This window comes from Crotalus tigris, unplaced genomic scaffold (genome assembly GCF_016545835.1).
Source record: "Crotalus tigris isolate CLP2741 ecotype Arizona unplaced genomic scaffold, ASM1654583v1 scf7180000024116.2146003, whole genome shotgun sequence".
NCBI lineage: Eukaryota > Metazoa > Chordata > Lepidosauria > Squamata > Viperidae > Crotalus > Crotalus tigris.
Window position 1 is genome coordinate 248,100 of NW_024100393.1, and position 20,670 is coordinate 268,769.

Below are 20,670 nucleotides of genomic sequence, written 5' to 3' on the forward strand. Positions count from 1 at the left end.
CAGAGGCCTTCCGGAAAGGCCTCTGACGGCAAAATGCAGGCATGAACTCCATTCTCAGCTGCAGAATGAAGCTGCTCCTTCGGCCGCAGAAGAAGTGAGCCAGCAAGGCAAGTGTCGATCCATGGGAGGCCCGGCTGCAATGGTAAGCTCCACCCCCGCCCCAAAACTAGGGCTTATTTTTGGGGTAGGGCTTATATAAAATAAGCTAGGCTTATTTTCAGGGTAGGGCTTACTTTCGGGGAAACATGGTAGGATACAATTTCTGGTATGTTAAATGTATGCACTTAGGTGCATATTTTATACTGTTTATTGATATAAAACATTTTTTCCAAGTAAAATGAAAATGAATATGCTGTTTTCCAATGATTCTGAACAGTTTTTACAGTCGTGCTTTTGAGAAGATGTTTCAGCAGTGCTTGGAATTGCCCTCCCAGTCCAGATACTCAATTGCATTTCCGCTGCTTTGCACTCACTTTATGAGCTGTACCCATGAACTGTGCCCAGAAGAGGTAATACGGTGACTTAAAGTAACCCTTGCATAAGTAAAAAGAGAAGCTGGAGGATGATACTGTTTATATACGTACGTACGTACGTATGTACGTACGTACGTACATACATACAGCAAGACTAGATTAGACTGCCTGCTTCATCAACCACAATGAATCTGCTTTAACATAGTTCAAAATTTTGTCTGTTATATTAGAAATTCCTCCATTCTTGAGAAATAAAAAACAGAAAGGGCTGGCTATGAACTCACTCATACACACATATAGTAAACACACTAAAGTTTAAATCAGTGTTCAAATGTGCTGACTAGTTTATTAAAATGTTTACACTTTCCATCTTCATAAATGACCCTTTAGACAGAGGAAGCTTAAAATACATGGGACATAAGCCGATAACTGATATAAATACAGGTTCAGATAGAAAAAAATGATTCCTGTCGGATTAGCCTGACTTAGTCTGCTTGTGGCAATGTTGAAGAAAAGGGACAAAATTTATTTAGAGGTAATATGTCAGAGTAAGGAGTGCATTTTTGTTTCATCCTCAACTCAGCAAAATTTCAGAGGAGACAGATAGTTAAGTAGGGGCTTGAGCTGGTTAGTTTCATTCCTTCTAAGTTAAGGATTTTAAAAAATATGTGGTATAAAATTATTCATATTGGTTCACATATATCTGGGGTGGAAAGAGCTTAGCTAGGTATAGTAAGAATGCATGTCATCTCTTTAATGCTAATAATTTTGAAGGGAGGTCTAGCCTTGTGTACTCAAGGTATTTGTTTATTCATTAGATTTATATCCTGTTGCTCAGTGTGTATGAACTGAATTCTTTAATATAGTGACTAAACTATAAGAATAACACCTATTTGCCCTGGTGTTCATTCAGATAAATTATAAAAGTTATTTTCAGTGAGTATTAATGATCTCCTAATTTTAAAAGAGTAGAAATAAATTGAGAACTGTATTTATCTTGATAGAGACACCACATTGGTGATCGCAGTCTCTCTTTGTGTAACATGTTTTTGGATGAAATGGCTAAACAGGCCCGGAATCTTATCACAGATATTTGTACAGAGCAATGTACCCTAAGTGACCAGGTAGGAGTTAAATCTCATTATTTTGTGCTGTAACTGAATGGAATTCGGTACTATGCAATAATTATACATTCTTTGTTTATCCCTGCCTGTAACCCTTTGTATTCCATAGTTTACCTTGTCCCCATTCACATTGAAAAGCCCTTTGGGCATAAACATGTTTTGTTTTGTTTTTTCATTCTATTTGAAATGTCACCTACATAAAATGAAAAATATGTAAAGTCATAAAAAAATTGAATATTTCTTTAGATCATCTATCTCCAATTAACTGCCCATCCTACAAGACCTGAAAGGGTTGACATGTTTGAGGTCCCATTAATTAAACAGAACGACTTCCCGGGGTCCAAGGTCTACATATTCTCTGTCAAAGCACCTACCCTATGGAACAATAGACATCCTCAATGCTAAATTGGCCCTACCCATGCCAAGCTTTAAGAAGATCCTGACGCCTTGGTTCTGATGTGAGCCAGGATGATAAGGCGGGTGGAATAATAAAGGGTGTGGGCCTAGTCCCCAGTGTAGTGTGTTTTACTATATCACATTTGAGTTGTCATGTTCCATATTATATCCTTTTATCCCTTGTTAGCTGCTCAAAGTCACTCGGCTATAGTGGGGGAGACATAGAATTGGATGGATAGATGGGCAGACAATTCTAGAAATTTAGGTATTGTTATATAATATATTTTCTTTAAATTCCTAATAAAGTCCTTTCCATAATAATCCAGTTTTTATTTCAACCAGAGACCAGCACAGCCTTTCATAATTGGAATAAATAGAAATTAGAATAAAACCTTTTTTCAATTTTAAATGTTGTCACTACTAAATTGCAAGTATGTAAAATCCTGGAAATGGACAGTATTACTCAAGTACTTATTTCCAAAGGCAAAATGGTACTGAAGGTACAAAGTATAATAATCCAAATGAAATTAGGTTGGGTTTTTTTTGTAAATTGTAACTTGTTTTGAATTTTTCTCTCTCCTTTTTTTAAAGTTACTGCCAAAACATTGTGCCAAAACCATTAGCCAAGCAGTGAACAAAAAGTCAAAGAAACAGACGGGTAAGAAAGGAGAACCAGAAAGAGAAAAACCAGGAGTAGAAAGCATGAGAAAAAACAGGCTGGTAGTGACCAAGTGAGTAATTCTGAGATCGTTTATATTTAAGGAGACATTTGTCTTAACTTTTCTTTTGTCTTTTATATACATACATAGACATCATGCTGTTCCCTTTCAGGATAAGTAGTGCTGTGCAAAAGGCAAAAAAGGAGGAAGGAATAGAAAAAAAGAAACTACTTAAAAACACAAGATAAGAGAAAGAAAAGGAAATGTAGCTAAATATAGTTTGCTATCGTACCATTCACTGTACCTCTGCATAGCTTTCTGTCCTTGAAACCATCCTTGTTTCTACTATATCACACATGATTTCATTCCCTATTCACTTCTTCCTTTTTGAAATATAATCAATTCCATCAACCACACCTTTCTTAGAATAAAGGTAAGATCTCCTGAATCAGGCATTGTCCTTTTATATATGACCAAACTATCACAGCATCCTTTTGCTTTGCACTGATCATGTACATTTATATTCAGCCTATATTCATTTTATCACTCATCATGGTGTTTAATTACTTAATTTGATAGTTTAATTTTCAGGCTCATGCTAGTTTAAATTACTCCATATACCTATCCTGCCTCATTCAGGTTTTCAGCCAAAGGACTTCATTGTGTTTTGCAAAAGCGTGTGCACATTCATGATGCCAACCAACATAATCTAGATCATCATCATAAGTACCTTCATAAATATATTTTAAAAAAACCAGGAAACATTTCACATCTTTGTCTTTCTCCCTGTTTTGTGTTGAATTGTTTGCTAAGCATTCCCTTCTCTTGCATGTTCTTCTGTCATATACTAGTCTTACGACATTAATTAGCCAATTTTCAATTGCATGTTTGCAGAAAATATTCCATAATTCAGTTCTATTCACTTTATTAAATAGTTCTCTGAATCTACAAACTAAATGTGTCTCGTATTTTTACTGCTGCAGAGCAGCAATTGATCTGCTTGCTCCCTACCCAGCTAAACTTAACAGTGTGTTCCAAATTTAGTTTGTCACCTCTTGAACCTTATCAATGAGAATCCTGCTTAAAAACCTTCCTTGGCCCACAGCAGCAGTCTCCAACCTTTCCGGCTCAGCAAACCGGCACCGGCAGGGAAGAGGGGATGGTTTTGCGTGCATGCCTGTGTGTTGCTTTCACAAATGCTGCTTCACACAGTGTGTGCACACACCCACCACTCCCACTGTCCGGTTCACAATGGGTTGTGGCTCTGTACTGGGCTGCGGAGAGGGGGTTGGAGACCCCTGGTGTACAGTACAGATCAAATCCTCCTATAGTTTTTGCATTCATCTTTGTTGGTTTTCCTTTTGTTTAAGGAAATAGTAATAGCCTTCTTCAATCTTGTAGGTATCAGTGTGCTTCTTGTCCTCATATCCTGATGAGACGCAAGCAACAATGTGTTGGTCTGCCATTTCTTCTATTTCAGTATTAAATTTTACGATGGATGTAGTAGAGACTTCTACTTTCATCAGACCATGGCTGAGAAAGGGCAAGATCAGCCCATGTGGTTGCTCTCCCTCCACCTCTTTTGAGAAGAACAATCATATGTTCTTCTCAGCTCCAGTGATATTGGAGCCATGCAAGGCTAATTGGAACGCAAAACATTTCCCAAGGATATTCAGATTTGCTTATTCATGTATGGTGGAGGGCTACTCTTACCAATTCTGGGTCTGCGCGACAAACTCCTATTTCTGTATTTTAACCTTCTGCTCCTTTCCATTCAACGCAAGATAGAACAAAAGAATGGCATCTCTTTTATCTTTGTGCTATTGTTCTTAATATAAAAATATTTTTTTTCCTTTCATGCAGTTATGTCCAATTGTTTGAGACTGCCTGGATAAGACCCTGCAATTTTCTTGGCAAGCTTTTTCAGAAGTACTTTGCTATTGCCTCCTTCAGTCATTGGTCCAGAATCACTCTGCTGGTTTTGTGCTTAAGGCAAAACTGGAGCTCAAAGTTTCCCCCCGTTTCTAGTCTGAGTCCTTAATCACAACACCAAATTGGCTCTGAAATATTATATAATTGCATTCAAATAGCATACGTGCCCTCCCTCATCCTTATATCTTTTTTTTTTAAGATTGGGCAGATGGTTTTTATGTAGATTTATCTACTTATGTGACTTGTTTATTCTTTGTTTTTCACCTACTCAAGCCTGGACAAATTGCACACAGCACTTTCTGAACTCTGCTTCTCTATCAATTACGTTCCAAACATGATCGTATGGGAACACACCTTTACCCCAAGGGAGTATTTAACATCTCACTTGGAAATTCGTTTTACCAAGTAAGTTCAGTGAACAGTTTTAAATCTTTATCTTTAGCTATCGTGAATAACCAAAACCAAAGATTCTTTGGAATCTTCTGTGTGCATGTTCCATTAGGCACTGGCCAACTTTATTACTGCTTATTTTCAGTCTTGCAATGATACTGTTTTGTCACTTTATAAGAAATATAGTATTGCCAAGGTTATGATCATAGCAATCAGATATTCATGACAAATACCTTAAGTAAGGATACTGGGAAATGTCTGTTCTTAATATCCAAACAAGTAGAATCATTGAGCGATAGAAAGTTCCAAGTCAATTGACATTTTGCAATAGGCACCTCTGTTGTTTTTACAAACACAAGAGTCTGTTGCTTTTGTTTAATCCTACCAGTTCAGTTAGATCAGGTGGATCAGGTAATATTTCAACATCTCTATATGGAAGCTTGATATATGTCGTGGTGACACATAGTCAGTTCACTTATAGCATTCTGTGGAAGAACAGGAAGATGCCCTGGAGTAATGCCCTTGCATATGAATAATTCATTTTCCCTTGTTGTTACTCTGTTGGCTAGGGAAAAAAAGTAAACCAAAATATCATTTCACCAACACCAGAAAAGTAAACCAGAATTTAGTTTTGCAGAGTCCTGGCTTGTAATCATATGCTAATTAAGGATTGAGTCTCACTAAAATTTAGTCAGCTGCTAAACAAAACCAAATTTTACATCCTCTGTAGAACTTCTAAATGCTTTGTTCAGCAGACTAAAGTTTACATTAAAGCACATTTCTTCTTTTGCAAATAAAGGAAACTGGCAAAGAGGCATATTTTCTGCCATTTCCTTTCAAATATGGGAGTTACTATGATAGATTTCCTCCACATCTCAGGCAATGTCAAGATGCATCAGGAAATAACACTCAACAAGTTTTAATGGCCACAGATATGTGTTGCTTTTAAAGCTTCAGTCTCAATGATAGATTCAAAGTGCCGACCTCATTTTACAAAAATTTCCAGATCATGTACATGCAAAATCCATGAACAGAATTTATTAGGTGGCAGTTTATAGTACTATTGTTTGACCCAGCTGTAGCCTGCTTTAATAAGAAAAGTAATAAGCTCCTGTACTCCAAGACAAAACAAAATCCAAGGAAAAATTAAAGGAGAACTATTTTATTTTAATCATGGGTATTTAAACATTTTAACTGTTCATTGGGTCCGATGGATTGGTGATTGTTTTGGATTTTCCCTCTATGTTATTCTGTAGTAGGACAAGTGAGGCTTGTTCTTTAATCCACTTTCTAACACTAGGTTAAAATGTGCTTATGAGCTGCAGAGGCCTCATAACATCCTGTTAAACATTTTAATGCCAATCATGGGCTAAGCAGTCAGCATCTCTAGAAACCCACTAGGGGTCCTTGGTGCTTTCTGAGCTTAGTTGTTTTCCTGCAGCATTTCATTACCCAAACTAGGTAACATCATCAAAGCTAGTAAGAATTGGGGTTTGCTCTCAGTTTATAAGTTTATAAATAGAGCCAAACCCACTCCTTACTACCACTGATAATGTTACCATTTTGGGTAATGAAATGTCTGCAAGAAAACAATCAAGCTCAGAGAACACCAAAGACCCCTCATTTCAACCCTGAGCTGAATATTCTCCTTTATTGGCACTAGAAACCCAGGCAAACATCAGATTGTTCAGATAACGTAACTGTGTTGTATTAGTTTAAAGCCAGATTTTGTTTTTTTGAAAACTTCTCATTTAGATTTAGTACCTGCATGATACTTCTGTGCTAATAACTTCTTTTATTTTTTGCAAAGGTCAATTGTTGGGATGACAATGTATAACCAGGCAACACAAGAAATTGCAAAACCTTCAGAATTGTTAACGAGTGTCAGAGCTTATATGACAGTGCTCCAGTCAATAGAAAATTATGTACAGATTGACATCACAAGAGTGTTTAATAATGTCCTCCTTCAGCAAACCCAGCATTTAGATAGTCATGGGGAGCCAACCATCACCAGTCTATACACAAATTGGTAAGAATTTGAATGGCTGTATCAGTCTGCAGCTTTTCTCTCCTGTTGTGTTTTGTAAGAGGCAAACTTTCAGAGTTAAAAAAAAAAAAAGATTGAGATGAGAATGAGTTTCCAAGTGAAAGAGAACAATGTGCCTTGCTTCAGTATGCAGTTGAAAACTATCTCAAAAGACATTATATTTTAAACTTTCCACTTTAAAATCTTTCCACTTTAAAAACATTGCAATTAATATTTCTTTTACTGTAATAAGTATCAGTATACTATATGAATTAACATTACCATTGAATAAAAACTATATTTTTTGAAAGAATATATTTAAAAGAATCTGTATAGGGAGAAAAAAATGGAAAAGCAAAAGCATACAACAAAACAAAACAACAAAAATCCCCTCAAAGACAGTGTATCAGGAGGAGAGAGATTTTAAAATAACTGTAAACCTCACCTACCAGAATTATATCTAGCCCTAGATGAATATTTATAAAAAATGAAAACAAGAAAAGTTTCTTCAAAAGTTTCTTAAATTTCAACATTAAGATTTAATTTTTAACAATGAACTAAACACAGATAGTATCTGGTCTCACTTCTAAATTTGGTTCAGAGCAAATTCAAAAACAGATTTGCCAAATTTTATCAAGTCAATGTTTATGTCCTAAAAGACCCAAACATTCTTTCAGGAATACATAATAAACTTTTATTTCCAAAAATATATCCTAAAGCTTCATAGATTAAAAGATTCTACAATACATTTTTGAGAGATACAGTATAATAAAACATTAATGTTTTTAGCTCCAAGAACATAGTTCATCATAGCAATAATTCCTAACCAATACAGAATGACAAATGCACACTCATAAATCTCTTGTATAGAAAGGATGGAAGACAAACTTTTTAAAATATTTTTCTGAGAGATCCAGTAAATTCTAAGTTTTTCTACACAAGAAACATAGGTAATATTCCTTGAAGCCTGGCACCTAGGTTATTCCAATTATCTGATCCAAATCTATTGTATATTGTCCAAGGTTTTAAAAAGGTAATAAATTGTCAGTTTGGCCTCAATAAAGGTTGTCTTCAATACACTCAAAGCTTCTGTTGCTTCAGATGCTGTACCAGAGACATTAATTAGAGACTATGAATTTCACGAAGTGGAGTGTTTTAGTTTCCTATCAAGGCATTTGCTAATTGGTTTTAATTGAATATTACCAGCTCTGAAGAAGGGCATTTAGTACATTAGGTTGTTTTATATCAATTAGCAAGGACAAAAATTCATATAGGTCTTGTCAGAATTGATATGGTGTTAATTCTACTATGAAAATAAATTTCATTTTGTTAAGGTATCTGGAAACTCTGCTACGGCAAGTCAGTAATGGCCATATAGCTTATTTCCCTGCAATGAAGGCATTTGTCAACTTGCCAACTGAAAATGAGCTGACATTTAATGCAGAAGAATATTCAGACATCTCAGGTAGGTTTTCTGTAAACATTTGTTACATTGTTTGTAACTATTGGAGTTTTTTTGTCAAGTAACGCTTTTTAAGTACAAATACTAATCAGATAGTTAAGCTGTATTGTTGAACCCAGAGAAAAATAAAGAGAATTTAGCTCACACAATGAGGCTTCACTAAGTCTTCACAAGTTGCTCCTTTCACACTTGTGATGGATCAAAAGGAGCTAAGGAGCGGAGATGGGCTAAGAAGCAGAAGTTGAGAATAAGTTTGTTTTTATAGTGAGGTAATTTCTATTTATTTATATCCCACCTTTATTATTTTTAGAAATAACTCAAGGCAATTAACTTGAGGACATACTTTCCTCCTCCAATTTTCCCCACAACAACACTGTGAGATGGGTTGGGCTGAGAGAGAGGGACTGGCCTAAAGTTACCCAGGTGACTTTCATCCCTAAGGAGAGACTAGAACTCATGATCTCAGTTTCTAGCCTGCTGCCTTAACCACTAGACCAAACTGACTTGTTTCTCAATCTATTTACCTGCTTCATTTTTACACTGCAGCAAATTGATTGCAAATTATTTTCTGTTTTGGGTGTTTGAGATAGAGTACATGCCTTAAGATGGTAATAGAATAGCAATATATACTGTAGGCATTATATTAAAGCAAATGTATATGATTTTTATTCCTTAGAAATGAGAGCCCTATCAGAACTTCTTGGTCCATATGGTATGAAGTTCTTAAGTGAAAGTCTTATGTGGCATATTTCCTCACAGGTTGCTGAGCTCAAGGTAGTTTTTGAATAATCTTGCATGGTTACTGTTTTTATAATTTAACAGCCAAATTTGTGGTATCTCTAAAATGATTTAAATTAGTACCACCTTTTGTCCTCATTCATCAGGATTTTTCCCTGCATTTCATCGGAATGGCAAACTCTCCTCACTCTAGGAGAAATTTTCGTAGTCTTAAAGCGCACAAACCTGTTGGTTTAACCATAAGCTATACTCAAACAACATATTTCTATATATCATAAATGCCTGGGATTGGCTCGTCAGCTCTTTACATTTGATTACATATAACTTTCAGTCTTGTGGCTGCCATATGCCCTATTTATCTGTTTAAACAATTTGTATAACCTACATACGTCATGGTGGTAACTCTGGGCAACACATCAAGTAATAAACTCAACACAACCTAATGCAACAAATAGAAACTTAAATTTATAATGATAATATGTAATGTATGATCGGACCTAAAAATTGAATATTAATCCATAGAGACCAAACCACAAATCCACTAACAGAACTGGTTTAGCCTCCTGGCTCAGTGCCTAGGAGAGCATCTTGGCCTTTATGAAAATCCAGAAAGGTCAGGGGCCTCCTGATCTCAGGTGACACTGTTCCACAGGGCAGGTACCATGACAGAGAAGGTATAACTCCGAAGCCCCAGAAAAATCCTATTTTTTTTATGGACACAACTTGGTGCATGGCAGTGCTACTTGTTCTGATGGGTGAACACAAAAGACTGCAAGTATCCTGGACCCATTTAGGGCTTTGTAGTGATTTACCAGCATATTGCATTATATCCACTGCAACAATACAGTGTAAAGCAAGAGTGTCACAGGGCATAACATAATGTGCCCCAAATTGTCTGCACCATTGCATTCTGGACCAGATCTGGGTTACAAATGCCCCCTTGATACGGTGAACCATAAGGTCTTGCTTTGGCTGCTTGATGGCAGTTGAAATCCAAAATGTGACTGGTTTAAAGTTTTCTATCCCTAATTTAAGGAAATCCGGTAATAATTCAGGAAACCTCATCCTTGAGATGTAGTTTCGTGAAGAGTGGTATAGTTTGTAGTCTTAGAGCTATAGCTTTAATTCTTTGAATGCAAACTACATATATTTATATGTAATTTATAAGATATTTATATCTTATAAATTAGTCTCCAAAATGTACTGTAAAAATCCTGCCAAAATAGAAGAAGGCATGATAGAAGGCAATATTTTGAAGCTCTAGCCAAACCAAACTTAGAAAATGTAAGTTATTTTTCCATGAGGAAAATCTGTAAAGGATGTTGATGTGGAGAAATGATGTACTGCATTGAATATTGTGTTCTGCCATAGTTATGCTTTTAATTTTCTGTGCATATTATGCAGAAAATGTTATTTATCATTTGCTTTATTTTGCTTTGTTCTCTGTTCTCCTCTGCTCTGCTCTACTTTCTTTTTAGACCATCTTAGTCCAGATTGAGGAATGCAATCCAGTTATTCCAAACCATCTTTGGCCAACTTTGTGAGATGATTAGAACAATAAATGCTTTATGAAGTAGACAGAGCTTTTATTATTACACTCAAAAGCTTTCTGTTTGCTGTGTATTCAGGCTAAAATAGCATAATGGCATAGTTCTTCTGGTCAGATAGTAGGAAGATCTGGATTTCATGAGCTGTTTCCTGCTTGCCTCACTGAAATGTTCTAAAGCATGCACTTATTACTATACTCAGATCTGTGCCTGACCTGAGATCTTGCTTCGTCTTAGAAACTTGTGGTTGAGAATGTTGAAGTACTAACACAAATGAGGACCAGTTTTGATAAACCAGATCAGATGGCAGCTCTCTTCAAAAGATTGTCATGTAAGTATTCTAATCAGTAAAAGACATAAATATTCATATTTGTTAATGGAGTAGGTAATAAAAGTTAATAATAATAATAAAGTTGGGAGGGACCTTGGAGGTCATCTAGTCCAACCCCCTGCTCAGGCAGGAAACCCTATACCATTTCGGACAAATGGCTGTCCAGTCTTTTCTTAAAAACTTCCAGTGTTGGAGCATTCACAACTTCTGGAGGCAGGTTGTTCCACTGGTTAATTGTTCTAACTGTCAGGAAGTTTCTCCTGAGTTCTAAGTTGCTTCTCTCTTGGTTAGTTTCCATCCATTGCTTCTTGTCCTGCCTTCAGGCGCTTTGGAAAATAGCTTGACTCCCTCTTCTTTGTGGCAGCCCCTGAGATATTGGAATACTGCTATCATGTCCCCCCTCGTTCTTCTCTTCATTAAACTAGACATACCCAATTCCAGCAACCGTTTCTTATATGTTTCTCGGTGAAAAAAAAAAATAGCTGAAATAGATCAACAGTGTCAAATAAAGACTAAAATTAACAAGTTACACTCATTAGAAATAGCAGGACCTTCATTAACTAATTGCATAAATCTATGAACCGTCATATATGGCTGATATAACAATCTATTTAATTCATTAGGTGAATGAAACTCACAAATAAAACACTATAAAGACAAATATTTTAAAAGCTTGTAAGAATTTTAAGAAGAGTTCTTGATACTAAAAGGTGGATTGCAAACAAGCTTCTGGAAAAAGAACATTCATTTTTTCCCTTTCATTCAGTCTTAGATCTGATTTGCATTTCAAATGATTTAAGTTAATCTTCCTAGTTTATTACCTTTCATTCAGAGTTCGGAGCCAGGGACTGGTGGGAACTAGGTTTGAGAAAGCTACAGTGTGAGCTGAAGTAATTACGCCATTGTCTGGCTAAATTATATGGGATTACTTTTAATTTTCTGCAACCCAGAGTTTTAAACAGAATAAGGAGGCGACACCACTGTTTGTATCCCATCCTTGATCATTTTAGCTAATTAAATCCAGCTGGAAATGTATTTATTGATTGATTCATTCATCAGTTTATATAGCCGCCAACTCGACCAAGTGACTCTGGGCAGCTTACAATTCTAAAATTATATAATAATTAAAATAATTTTAAAAAAATAAAACAATAAAAACATCCATAAAATACAGGCAGCAGCCATGATTGTTAATAACTAATAGTAAAGCCAAGTAACAAGGCCCTTAATACATTCTGAGTTTCAGGCACATAAAGCTTTCTTAAAGCTTTGCAAAAAGCCAACAGGATTGGGAGCAAATGGAAATGGTTATCTGGGGATCCTGCAGATTTTTCTTCTTTCCAGAAAAATTTCTTCTCTTGGTTCTGAAAGAGGAAGTGGCATGCCTCCTTCTCAAAAGTCCTTGCCTAGATCTCTGGGTTTTGGACTACTATTGTCTAGTAGCAATTATTGTCTTGTTGGATGAGATGGTAGAGTGGAGGATGACCTTCCACTTCAGTATGCTTAGGTGAAATATATTTTCTAGATTTTTATGCGATACAGGTCTAGTTTCAGCTCTGAAACTGCTTTGGTGGATGAACCTTATTAGAGGAAAGTGTAGCCCCTGTTGGTTTTCTAGATCCATTTATTATATTAATTTCCTAGAATTACTTGTTATGTAGAAGTTGGTGTCATTCTGATAATGATGAAGCTGGACTGTTGAGCATGGTTTGTTGGGTCTAGCTATGAAGTACTGCAAGGATCCATATTGTCTTCCATGTTCTATAACATCCACGTGAAAGAATGGATGAATCATGTGAAAATTTTGAAGCCAGGTATAATCAGTATGCAGGTGATATGCAACTCAGTCTTCAAGAGCCTAACCCATGTGTAGAGACAGTATTAATTTATGAGCAGTGTTAAACAGGAACTACTGACAAGACAGACCACCTTCTGTAAGCAGGTATGGTGAACAAACAGAGAGGTATTTATGGAAATATTATTGTCCCCCAAGAGTCAAAGTGCTTACATTGGCTATCAGTTTTCTAGCTGTCATCCTTCCCTTATGAGGATATTCTAACCACAGCCGTTTATGAATGAATAACCTTGCCTGGCATTTTTTTCTCTAGACAACCTTTGAAAACAGTTTGGACGCTTCACCTGTGAGAAATGGTGCTCCTCAGTTACTGAAAAACATGCAAAGACAGAGTTATATTTCCCATATTTGCTCCAATATTCACCTATTCCTTATTCACTTTCATACCTGCTTAAGGTAGTAATGTTAAGTAAGGCCTAATTGACCTCGAGCATAAATTGATGTTGGGTCAATCCAGTGTCTGAAAATTTCAGAGGGAATCCTGTTCATGGGCAGTTTATAAGCAACCTTTGAAAACTGTGTCTTGAGTGAGGTTCATCTTGATTGTATTCCTGTCCGTATGCGACTGTATCTTGGTTGTTCCTCTGTCTTTACTAGTTCAGTTCCACTGACAGTTTAAGGCAAGGGTCTTCCTCCAGAAATTCTGGCTGTGGCAGGAGATTTTGGGCAGTTGGGGGTACGTCCGCGAGATTTAAGAATGCAAATATGTTTCTCCTGGTTCATGGTCCACCTCCTACAGAACTTAGCAAGGATTAAAAAATGCTACTTATGACCATAATGAAAAATTTGCCATTCTGTTTCACAGTCTTTACTTTTTTTTTTCAGCTGTTGATAGTGTTTTGAAAAGGATGACTATTATTGGTGTTATTTTATCATTCCGATCACTTGCACAAGAAGCGCTTAGGGATGTAAGTACTGTCTTGTGCATTGTAACTGTCCTGTAAAACACATTCACTTACCTACATGTAAATTGAGTGAAATATATTACAAAAGTAAATGTAGTTAAGTGCTAATAACTGTAAATGAGATAAATAAGGTCTCAGTAGTCTTAAAATAGCTGTCATGAATAAATTGACAGTGCCATGGGATAAATGTATGCAGAAATCATAAAATGCTGTCAAAAGGGAGAGAAGATATAAGAAAAGTTTTTTTTTTCCTGTGTTTCCTTATCCTAGGTTTTATCCTATCACATTCCTTTCCTTGTAAGTTCAATTGAAGACTTTAAGGACCACATTCCAAGAGAGACTGATATGAAGGTAATAAATTTCTCCTGAGTGGAGTGGATGATTTAATTCCAATAATTATCTATCAAATCATAAAAGTAACATACCACAGTAGCTATGGAATTGATTAACACGATAAAAAGAATCATAGTATTACGCTTTTCTGATCATTTACAATTCCAGGTTTTGTCTTCTTCGACACATGTAATGAAAAACTATTCATATTAATCAGAAATATTAAATGAGGTAGTAGGAAAGATTGGGGAGAAATTGTCATCACTGATGAGAATAGAATGCTGGGGAAGAGAGTGAAAGAGGGAAGCTAAGATTGATTAGAAAAGAAGAAAAAGAATAACCATTTGTTGTTACTTTTGCATTTAGCAAAAACTTCTAATTTATAGTTGTTGAAATATTCCTTAGATAAATGGATATTTTAAAATCATTTTGGACTGAGGAGTTTTGAGGGACAGATGCAAGCAAGTATATGGTAGGAAGAATCTACCATATACTTGCTTGCATCTGGTTTTTCTGACAAGCACTGGGAAAGAATTGTTCTCCATCATGGAGGCCTTAGGTATGTAACCAATAGCATAGCAGAGGGAGAAATTTGAAAGGAGTTTTATTTATTTAATAAATTTAGGTTACAGAGCGGCCTGAGTCATACACAGTGACTCCAGGCAGCAAACTTTAAAATGTTGTTTTTTAGGATAATGAGCCTTCATCCTCTAAAACAATAGACTTCTACTTTGAAATAAAATCAGATTTCATTTACAGGAGACATCTAGAATCAAATCCTTCTATATGAGACAAGAAGCATTAACAGCACAAATTATACCTGAAGTTAATTAAATTCTCAGTTAGTTCAGCTTGAGAACAGCTAAGAATTCCTGTATGGAAATGCCGGCTAGATTTTTCAAAATATACTAGTTTTTCCATTTTTCCCTACTTCTGTTTTTAATCTTTTTGCAATAGTTATAAAGAATAGCCTTCCTAATCTAGTGACATACTTCATTCTACAATAGTGTTTTGTTTTTCAGGTTGCAATGAATGTATATGAGCTCTCATCAGCTGCAGGACTCCCATGTGAAATAGACCCTGCCCTGGTTGTAGCTCTTTCTTCTCAAAAATCAGGCAAGATATAAATCGTGTGGATAAGTGGGTGTTGTATGACACTTCCGCATTCAGCCATTTGCTGTTGTGAAATCAACCATTGTTGATTTTATCTCCCTTTACTTTAGAGTACATGAAGGTTTTCTTCCAGTCAGCATTCTATTTACAGGATAAAATATTGCCCAATTAGTGCTATTATTTATGTGCTTTGTTCTCTGCTTTATTTATAGCAAAGAACTGAAGTAGTAAAAAACTGATATAAAGATATTTTCCCTTGAATGCATACAGCTGGAGGAGCTGGCTAAATACTTAGTCTTGATTAAGTTTATTTATCTTGGCCCCTATGTAGGATATAAAACCTCGTGTGTTTTCATTTAAACCAAGCTGAAATGAATATGGGCCCTTAAAAACATTTTACTTCTAAATCATAAGTTTCTAATTGTCAATAATTAAGATATTTTTTATTGTCATTTTTTATTGTGGGCACAAGGACACACATCAAAAATGAAATTTAGTTGCCCATTCTCAAAGTGAACAATTTCATATCTTCTTTTAACAAGCTATATATACTTCACTGCTCTCCCCTCTAGAATCATTTTTTAAAATCATTAATGTCATGGCAATTCTTTTTTCTTTATGTTTTCTTTCTTGAGCTTTCTCTTCAATGATTAATCTAGGGCAGGCATATCAAACTCACGATGTCACGTAACGTATCATGACTTTTTCCCCATTGCCGGCAACGGGGTGGGCATGGTTTCAGTATAATGCATCTAGCCTGCGGGCCGGCAGTTTGACATGCCTGATCTAGGGTGTGTTTCTTTCTGGACACCCCCCCAATAATAAATTGTCTTAATTTGAATTCATTTTCAGAAAATATTAGTCCAGAGGAGGAATATAAAATTGCTTGCCTTCTGATGGTCTTTGTGGCAGTCTCCTTACCAACTTTGGCTAGTAATGTGATGTCTCAATACAGTCCTGCAATTGAAGGTAATATTTATGGGAATTCATGGAGAGAATCTATTAACTGTTCAGCTGAAGCTATTGATTTCAATTTATGTAGTCTTGGTCCTTACATTTTCGTGTGGAACAACAAGTCATTTTTATCTCAGAATGGTAGTTTTCAAAAAATAAATATCTTGCTTCAATCAAGTCTGCTTTTTAGAGATTAGTGATTAGAAAAGGTTTAAGCTATAGCGAAAGTATTTATAAGATGAAAAGCAGTGGTGATCATTATCTGGAAGCAGTATTGACTTGTATGTGTATATGCATAAAAAAATAAATGTAATAATATAAATGTGTTCTCGTCTAGGTCACTGCAACAATATCCATTGCCTGGCAAAAGCAATCAATCAGATTGCTGCAGCCTTATTTACCATTCACAAGGGAAGCATTGAAGATCGTCTCAAAGAATTTTTGGCTGTATGTACAATTATTTTTTTCCAAAATAACCTGCTCCAGAAATTAACCTTTTATTTTGCAAAGTTTGAACCTCTTCAGTGATTAGTGTGCACTGTGTTTCTTATCAACCCTGATAATACTGTGGGGGTTTTTTCTATATAATAATGATTGCTATAGTGAATGTCCATTTTTTGTTTTACATACTGTTTTTCAATAGAATCTAATTGAGGGATTCGAATAATCAAATGAACTGTGTAGTGTTCAGTTAGTCCTATTCATTTCATTATTAGTCATTACCCAATATTCCCTATGTTTGTTACATTCCTTAGCATTGCGAATTACTATTACCTTAGCATTGCGAATTACTATTAGTGTTACGTGGTATTTGTATCAGACATTGCACATATCCTGAAATGAAAATGAAATAGTGTGCCTTAAAAGTAGGAGGAACTGTAACCTGTTTTGCTTATGTTTAATCATGTTGTATGTGATCAGGATTTATCACTTGTTGCTTGTAAGCACACTGAGAGCTTATGCACCGGAAACAAATTCTTTCTGTGTGTCCAATCATACTTGGCCAATAAAGAATTCTAACTCTGTTGTGTGCATTCTTACAGCTTGCCTCCTCCAGTCTACTAAAAATTGGCCAGGAGACAGACAAAACCACTACAAGGAACAGAGAATCTGTTTACTTACTTCTTGACATGGTACGCTTTAATCCTAACTATTGTACCTAAAACTGTTTTGCAAGTAAGCAGAGAGAGATTGTTGTGGATCACAGGAAAATAATTGCTCAACAAGCTTAACTTATTTAAACAATTTCTACTCCTGCCTTTTCCCCCCTAGTTTTGTCTCAAATCGGACATATGCTGGCTGCAGATTTTGTGAGTGTCAGTTCAGTACAGCTAGAGCCCACAATATTACACTGTCTTTGGCTTCTCTTCTATGTTGTCTCTCACTCCAGCAGTTTTCCATTTTAAATTTTCTCAGCAATACATAGATCACTACCAAGTGCATTTCTGAAAATTACTTTATTGTGATATCGTGCTCATTCAGCTCACTCTGAAAATGTAAAAGGAGAAGAAAAGTAGTAGGCTGACCATTATGATTCTCTCTTGTGGATCAGAGTCTGCTAGCAATGTGACATGATTGCCACATTCTAAATTGGTTGGAGCAACTCACAAATGTGCATAGAATCATAACAAATATTTTGGGAATGAGAGCAATTTATAAATATTTATAAATTTGCAATAGTGGCACATATCTGTAGCTCGGCTATAGGATAAGGGTGAAAGTTCATTTACAAACAATTTGGGAATGAGAGTAATTTATAATGCATCCAAAAAGAACAGGCAAATTACTGTAACTATTTGGTTTACAGGATTTACAGATTAGTGGTCTCCCTTTCAGCAATTGGAGTCTCCTTGTTATAGAGATTGCCCCCAAAATGTCATTTTTATTGAAGCCTTAATTGAAGTGTGTGTGTTTGTGTGTGTGTGTGTTGGTGTATGTGTATATCCGTAAATATAGGAAGACAAATTTTACCAGCATCCTGAATTCTGCTCTTTGCCCAGATTCTGACTGATTTCCTCTTTTATCTTAGATTGTGCAGGAATCTCCCTTCCTGACTATGGATCTTCTGGAGTCCTGCTTTCCCTACGTCTTGCTACGGAATGCGTACCATGCTGTGTACAAACAAAGTGTCACATCCTCTGCCTGAATAGCTACTTATCTGGAGACCAATTAAGCACGCCTCTCTGTTGCCTCAGTTTTACTTGTAAACTGTGGAGCTGTTTTATTTTATGGCCTGGCAGAGTTTTGTGGATTCTGAACTTTTTCCCAATGCAGTTGTATTTCTGACCAGTGGTTTCTTAATATGGTTGTATTACAATATAAGCTTGGCTGATTTTAGGTTGCACATTTGCTGAAATTATCTCTTTATTTTTTCTTTTTTAAGAGTCTCAATTCTGTTCAAAAGAGAAATGCTGAAGTCATGGAGTTTTTTTCATATTTGATCATGCAGAAATCATAATGGCTTGTTTATCTCCATGAAGAACTCTATTTAGTGATTATTTTAGTGTTCCTAGTTTTCATCTGTGTGTAAATTATTTCATATAGGGAGAATTACAACCTGTACCTATTGTTCTTATCAGAAATAAGATCTGGATGTGCATTTCTGTGAACTACAACATTTTTACTTTATTTTTTGAAACACTCACTCAGATTAATGACAGATGCTATCTAATATTTTAAAAATAAGTTATAGGATTGCTTATCCTTAAACAATCTTCTCCATACAATCTGAAATGAGAAAAAGTGATTTTGTTTGTATAAAGCCTACATAGTGAAATTTTTTAAGACTAATGTCCATGGTGCCCCATTGGCATTAACACTACATTGTATCCTCCTGTATAATAAACATTCTTATGCATTTATCAAATGTTGATAAAATGTTAGCCCTTAACCACTTTTTATATGTTTTAAATTTTTGAAATTCAAGTGTATCTTCCATTACATACAATAAACACTACACTGAAATGTGCTGGTGACTTTGCTATTTTATGCTAAGCTAGATTGAACTGACACAATTTTAATGTATCTTCATCACAGAATTTCTTTAATGTTTGACTCAACATTAGTTCTCTTTTTTTTGTACGGAGTATATTTTTAGTATCTTAACAACTACAGAAGAAAGAGCAAAACATTTCCCTTAACTGTCATCTCTAATGGCTATGATTACAGTACAGTTGATTGAAGAGTACTTTATTTTTTAAATACTTTGAATGCATTAAAAACACCTAACTTTGCAGGTTGCTCTGCATTTTTCTTAACTGTAACTAAAGGAAGCAAAAAGTTTAGTCCCCTAACTTTTGGTTGCATACTTTTCAGTTTCTTTCAAATACCTGGCGTAATAACCATAATATAGTCCAACAGTTGCTTATGCCAATCCTTTGCCATCTGTGCTTCTTTTGAAACATCTCTGAATGCCACATACAGCCTCCCCAAAACTCTTAGTTCTTCTGCATAAGACCATTCATGCATGAATCTTGTTCCTGTGACAATTATTACTTATCCTGACGTTTCAAAACTTGATTTAAGTTCCATTCTAGTCTACTTTCAAACCCTCTTGAGATACACAGATCCAGCTGTTACAGTGTCTAATGTTTTCAAATGTTGGCAATTCTTTTTTTCTCCAATTTTTCTTGCTGAGGTTTTAAATTACTATCAGTAAAGGTCTGATGCTAATAGATTCTGTGGACTATGTCTTAACTTTGCTGCTCCAAGGCACAAGTGAAATTATTATGGTGCCATTGTTTGTACCATTGACAGTACATTCTGCTGTAGGCTAAAAAACTATTTTAAGTAACTATAAGCACAGTCTGTTTTTATGAAAAATATCTGTTTCACATAGACCAGGTTCACCTGACACACTAAGAGAATATAGTTCTTTCACTTGTTTAATGTGTTATATTAATTAATTTAAGAAAACTATGCTTCAGTGAAATCATATGGCTTTATGTGACTTGTAAACCTAGTATAAGTTTAGTCAGTTTGTCTGTGAGAGCCAGTATGGTGTAGTGGTTAAGGAGCCATGCTAAAAGCATGGAGATTGGATTCTAGTCACACCTTAGGCTTGTAAGCTGACTAGGTGACTGGGCCGGTCACATTCTCTTAGCCCAGCTCACCTCACAGTGCCATTGTGGGGAAAGTAGGAGAAGAAAGGTGTGTTGGATATGTTCACCACTTTGAGTTATTTGTAAAAATACAGATAACATACAAATAAATACTATCCGCAGGCAGTATTATGAAGTGATCCCAATGATTATACTGTTAAAAGGATATAATGAACATTTTCCAAATCATTTACAAGTTTAAAAATCCTCCCTATAAAGTTTTACATTTACTAAAGTTTAGCTGTAGGTCTATTGTTTCCCACTGAATGCAGTGCAAGTGGTAAAAACATTTATGTTTCTAAAATTCTTGTTACTCCATATTACCAGACAGT

General features: G+C 35.6%; 1 protein-coding gene across 5 annotated transcripts in view; it reads left to right on the forward strand.

Annotated features, from left to right (window-relative positions):
* Nucleotides 1-19,206, forward strand: part of NCKAP1 (NCK associated protein 1) — a 65,803-nt gene extending 46,597 nt beyond the window's left edge. For all 5 annotated transcript variants that reach the window (XM_039322535.1, XM_039322537.1, XM_039322538.1 and 2 more), the window contains 15 exons: nucleotides 377-509; nucleotides 1,478-1,597; nucleotides 2,585-2,724; nucleotides 4,858-4,989; nucleotides 6,785-7,003; nucleotides 8,335-8,465; nucleotides 9,139-9,236; nucleotides 10,985-11,078; nucleotides 13,759-13,841; nucleotides 14,109-14,189; nucleotides 15,194-15,287; nucleotides 16,137-16,253; nucleotides 16,576-16,685; nucleotides 17,282-17,371; nucleotides 18,268-19,206. In XM_039322535.1, coding sequence (XP_039178469.1) covers nucleotides 377-509; nucleotides 1,478-1,597; nucleotides 2,585-2,724; nucleotides 4,858-4,989; nucleotides 6,785-7,003; nucleotides 8,335-8,465; nucleotides 9,139-9,236; nucleotides 10,985-11,078; nucleotides 13,759-13,841; nucleotides 14,109-14,189; nucleotides 15,194-15,287; nucleotides 16,137-16,253; nucleotides 16,576-16,685; nucleotides 17,282-17,371; nucleotides 18,268-18,384 — 1,759 coding nt within the window. In that variant the 3' untranslated portion in view covers nucleotides 18,385-19,206. The remainder of the gene's footprint in view (nucleotides 1-376; nucleotides 510-1,477; nucleotides 1,598-2,584; nucleotides 2,725-4,857; nucleotides 4,990-6,784; nucleotides 7,004-8,334; nucleotides 8,466-9,138; nucleotides 9,237-10,984; nucleotides 11,079-13,758; nucleotides 13,842-14,108; nucleotides 14,190-15,193; nucleotides 15,288-16,136; nucleotides 16,254-16,575; nucleotides 16,686-17,281; nucleotides 17,372-18,267) is intronic.
* Nucleotides 19,207-20,670: the final 1,464 nt, after the last annotated feature.